Below are 4,186 nucleotides of genomic sequence, written 5' to 3' on the forward strand. Positions count from 1 at the left end.
TTCCCACCTGGTTGGCCCCGTGATGGACCCCCTGAATCACTTTGTCTGCCTCCTTCCCAACCTGTCCAGCAGCGTTGTTGACCCCATGGACAAACTTCTCTGCTTCCTTTCCTGCTTGTCCGCCGCCACTGTTGATTCCATGGGCTACTTTGTCCATGCCGTGGTTGAGCCCCTGGATGCCCTTGTCCAGCTCCTTGCCGGCATGGCTCCCCAAGTTGCTAAGTCCATTGAAAACTTTCTCCACTTCCCTTCCAGCTTGAGTGATTCCATGATTGATGCCATCCAGGGCCTTGCCCACCTCTCTCTCTGCATTGCTCAGCCCTCGGTTGATTCCTTCAATGACCTTCTCAAGGGGGTCATCATTGGCCGCCCATCCAGGCAGGGCCCCCAACAGCAGTAGGAGGGAGCAGCAGCTGACCAAACTGGCAAGATGCATAGTGTTGGGAGGTGGGGAGCGTGCAGAGAGGAGCCAGCGAAGCAAAGCTTCTATTTATCCTCTCTCCCCTCCCTATGCTCCACCCCTCATGACTCAATTACCCCAGTGAGCCACTGACTCGGTCCCCAGTCAGGGAGGTATTTCCCAAGGAGATTTGGGGTTGAGCAATGAAGAGGAGGAGGAAGAGAGGGTGAGTCATGAATGGAGAACACTCGCATGGCATCTTTGCTCCTTGCCCAGCTCGGGCCCTCCACCCGAGCCCAGATGTCTGCCCTCCCACCCACCTCCTCTTTTCATTCCTCACCCACTAGCCAGGTCTCCTCTCTCCCAACCCCACCTTCAATCACCCTCCCCACCCCCCATCCTGGTTCCTTAGCATCTTCACTCCTCTCAGGGGATCTAAGGATCCAGTTTCCCCAGCACTGAAATTCTAGAATGATGGGAGATGCAATCAGCAGGAGGGGAGCACTCTCAGGAAGATGAGGCAGTAATTAGCCCTTGTTCTTACTGTGCTTATTGACCTTCCCCCGAAACTTACTGTCCTCCAGCCACACGGGACTCCTCCTTGGTCCTCAAACACACTAAGCTCATTCCTGCCGCCTGGCCTTTGCACTTGCTGTGCTGTCGGAATGCAGAACTCAGATCTTCACATGGCACGTTCCTCCTCATTCTGTTTTTGGCTCAAATGTCACCTTCTCAAAAATCCTTCCTTGGCCATCCCCCAGTCATACTCTGTAATATTATCCTTTGGTTTTTATAGCACTTGCCACAATCCAAAATTACCTTTTTAATTGTCTGTCTCACCTATCAGATTATAACCTTCCAGAGGACAGAGCCTATGTCTGTGTTGGTTACTTCTATATGCCCAACTCATAGAACATTGCCAGGGATTCAGTAAATATTTATCGATTGAACAAATGGATGGATTAGAAGAAGCCAAGGGAAGACAGGCTAGGCCTGAGTCTGAGTCTCAGAGTCTCAAGGTGCTGGGGGGAAAGGTTCCTGGGTCCCCAGAGCAGCCTAGGGTCCCTTGGGGAGGTTTGTAGTTTGGAGCCAGGATCACATTCTCACCACAGAACCCTGGCCTCCTGCCTCCCAGCCCTTGGGCAAGGGCAGGGGGCTGACTGCCATGGGCTGGGACAGGCTGCCGTGTCTCCTGAAAAGCCGGTTGAGGCAGCCATGGGGAGGGGCTGAAGACCCGGCGCAGCGGGACTGTCAGCCAGAACCTGGGCTGGGGGCCAGGAGCCATTCTTCCTGCCCTCCTCCCCCTCGAGATGCTTAAGTCACTGCCTGAAGCCCCAGGTGTTGACATGGTGGCCCAGGGTTGGACGGGGACACAGCTGAGAGTTTGGCCTAGGTGTGAAGAGGGATAGCAGAAGGGCAGGTGGTGGCTGGTAGATCTGTGGCAGAATATCTACCTGGAGCTAGTTTAGAGGGAGGTGGAGACCAGAAAGATGAGAGCCCATGGGTGGGTACGGCTGGGTGCAGGAGTGAAAGATATTTGGGTTTTGGTGCCAAGGGGAGAGACTGAGAGAAGGGGTGGAGGTGGGATTGTTAGTGGGATGGCCAGGCAAGAAGGAATGTGCAGGGTGTGAGCAAGTGGGGGTGGTAGAGTTATGTGTGTGGGTGCCCAGGTGTGGCGAGAATCTGCACGTGTTTTCAGGTTTTGCTCAAACAAGAGCAACAAGGCCCACTCCCCTTAGAGAACCCAGGGTTCCACCCCAGATCCTGGACCCTTGGCTCCACCCAGAACCAGGCATCCCAGACCCAGAGGCCCAGGAGCTTCTGCCTTCTCTGGGTTTTGCCTATAGAAGGTGACTAATTGTGCCACCTCTCCAGGATTGAGCTCATCAAATCTGGTTCCCAGTTTCATGCTCCAGGGCCAAAGCTAAGTCCCTGGGCAACCTCAGGTGTGGCTTTTCTGCCCTGTCCAGTGCCTAAATGAGGGAGTTTCCTGTGCCAGGAGATTGCTGGGTGGGGTGCTCCACAATCCTAACCTGCGCCAAAGTTGACAGGTGGGGTTTCTCCATTTCTTTCCTCCCTTCTCTCTGCCCCGTCCTCCCATCTTCTGTCAGCCCCAGGCCCTCTCCTCAGTGCTCCATTCCCATTGGCCACTATTTGATTCAAGACTTTGGCATCCGTCTCTGTGAGATTGGCCTTGAGTTGTCCCTTCTTTGCCACCCTCTGCTGGTCTTAGTAACTTGGCTGTGCTGCTTTCCTAGAGCGAGTGGAGAAGGCTTCCATCACTGTGCAGTCACAGCTCCCACAAAGCACTCCCAAGAAGTTTGCAATCAAAGTACACACAGTGTGCTTGCCAACCCATGGGGCCTGCCCGGAGCCTCTGGTTAGGATCTACAACACTTCCTATAGACTGGCAAATATTTGTTTCTGATGCTTTCTGGCAGAGCTTGCCATAAAGTCATCAGGAGCTGAATCATCCTTTGGAGGATAGATCTTAACTCTTTGTCTCTTCTCTTGTTACTAGCCTACTCAGATTTGTCATTTCTTTTTGTACCAGTTTTGATCCTTTATATTTTCTAAGGAATATTTTAAATACACCGAGATTTTCATGTCTATTATTATAAAGTTGTACAAAATCGGCCCCTTTCCAAGTCCTGGTTTCATGTGGACTTTTGTCCCCCCTTGATCATACATGTTAAGTTTGTCCCTCGTTGTTTACTTTTTTTTTTTTGGTCTTGGTTCCTGAAATCTGCCCATCTCTACACCCAATTTATTTTCAGTTCCACTTCTCCCGGGCCATCCAAGCAGGAAGGCCTCACCCTCACCCTGTCCCACAGCAGGTGCTTAGCAAACTGAGTTCCCATGGAGGTTTGGGGAAGAAAGAGGTGATGTCATTCTGCCCCTTCTTGCTTCCACACCTCGCTGAGATAGTGCTTCCTTCCTAGCCCAAACCTTCACACCCCTAAATCTGTGTGTCAACTGGCCCTGCAGGTGAAGATACCCGCCTGTGAGTCACAGATGTGCAAGCAAGCCCCCTCCCCAGTGCTTCAGGCGAAGGGAGCCATCTGTCCATTTGTTCTTCTCCAAACGTTTATGGAATCCTGCTTAGTGCCAGGCACAGTTCTAGGTGCTGGAGGCCCAGCGGTGAACAAAACAGACAAGCAACAGGCAACAGGCATGCCCTATAGGGGAGACAGTGAACAAGTAAATCAAGATGACAAACTACATGAAAAGCCACAAGGAAAAGAATGGGGTGTTGTAAGAATATGACATGGAGGTTGCCTTAAATTGGAGAGCAGAAGAAATCTGAGGAGGAGACATTTATTTATTCATTTTGGTATTATTTATTGAGTTGTCACCTTTTAAGTGCCAAACATTCTGCTAGTCAATGGGATATAAAACTGATGAGGTAGACAAGCCCTCTGCCCTCCCAGAGTTTGGTCTAGTGGGCAGAGGCAATTGGTAATAAAACAAATGAATAAACAAGATGATTTGTTAGAGAGAGACATATGCTGTGAGGAAAATAAAAATAATAGTATGACCCTGGAGTAGTTTTGCACAGTGTAATATCTAACCCAGGATGGGAAGTCAGACAAGTCTTCCTGGAAGGGGGTACATTGAGGAGGTGGAGGTGATGGCAGATAGTGACAGAAAAAGGGAAGAACTTCAGATGGGGAGTCAGGAGGGCCTCTTAAAGGGTGGCATCTGAGAGAAACCAAGATGCAGCCAGCTGAGGGAAGTCCTCATTAGGGCTTCCAGGCAGAGGAGAGTGGGGGAACTACGCGCGGG

The 4,186-nt window shown here is 51.2% G+C and overlaps 1 protein-coding gene across 2 annotated transcripts in view; it reads right to left on the reverse strand.

Moving 5' to 3' along the window:
- The window catches only part of SBSN (suprabasin), a 4,618-nt gene extending 4,170 nt beyond the window's left edge, over positions 1-448 (reverse strand). The window contains exon 1 of one of the 2 annotated variants that reach the window (XM_019624906.1): positions 62-448. In XM_019624906.1, coding sequence (XP_019480451.1) covers positions 62-436 — 375 coding nt within the window. In that variant the 5' untranslated portion in view covers positions 437-448. Of the gene's footprint in view, positions 1-7 lie in introns of both variants that reach the window. The other variant, XM_019624905.1, reaches the window with a different exon arrangement.
- Between the last annotated feature and the right edge of the window lie 3,738 nt (positions 449-4,186).

Source organism: Hipposideros armiger, unplaced genomic scaffold (assembly GCF_001890085.2).
Source record: "Hipposideros armiger isolate ML-2016 unplaced genomic scaffold, ASM189008v1 scaffold_609, whole genome shotgun sequence".
Classification (NCBI taxonomy): Eukaryota; Metazoa; Chordata; class Mammalia; order Chiroptera; family Hipposideridae; genus Hipposideros; species Hipposideros armiger.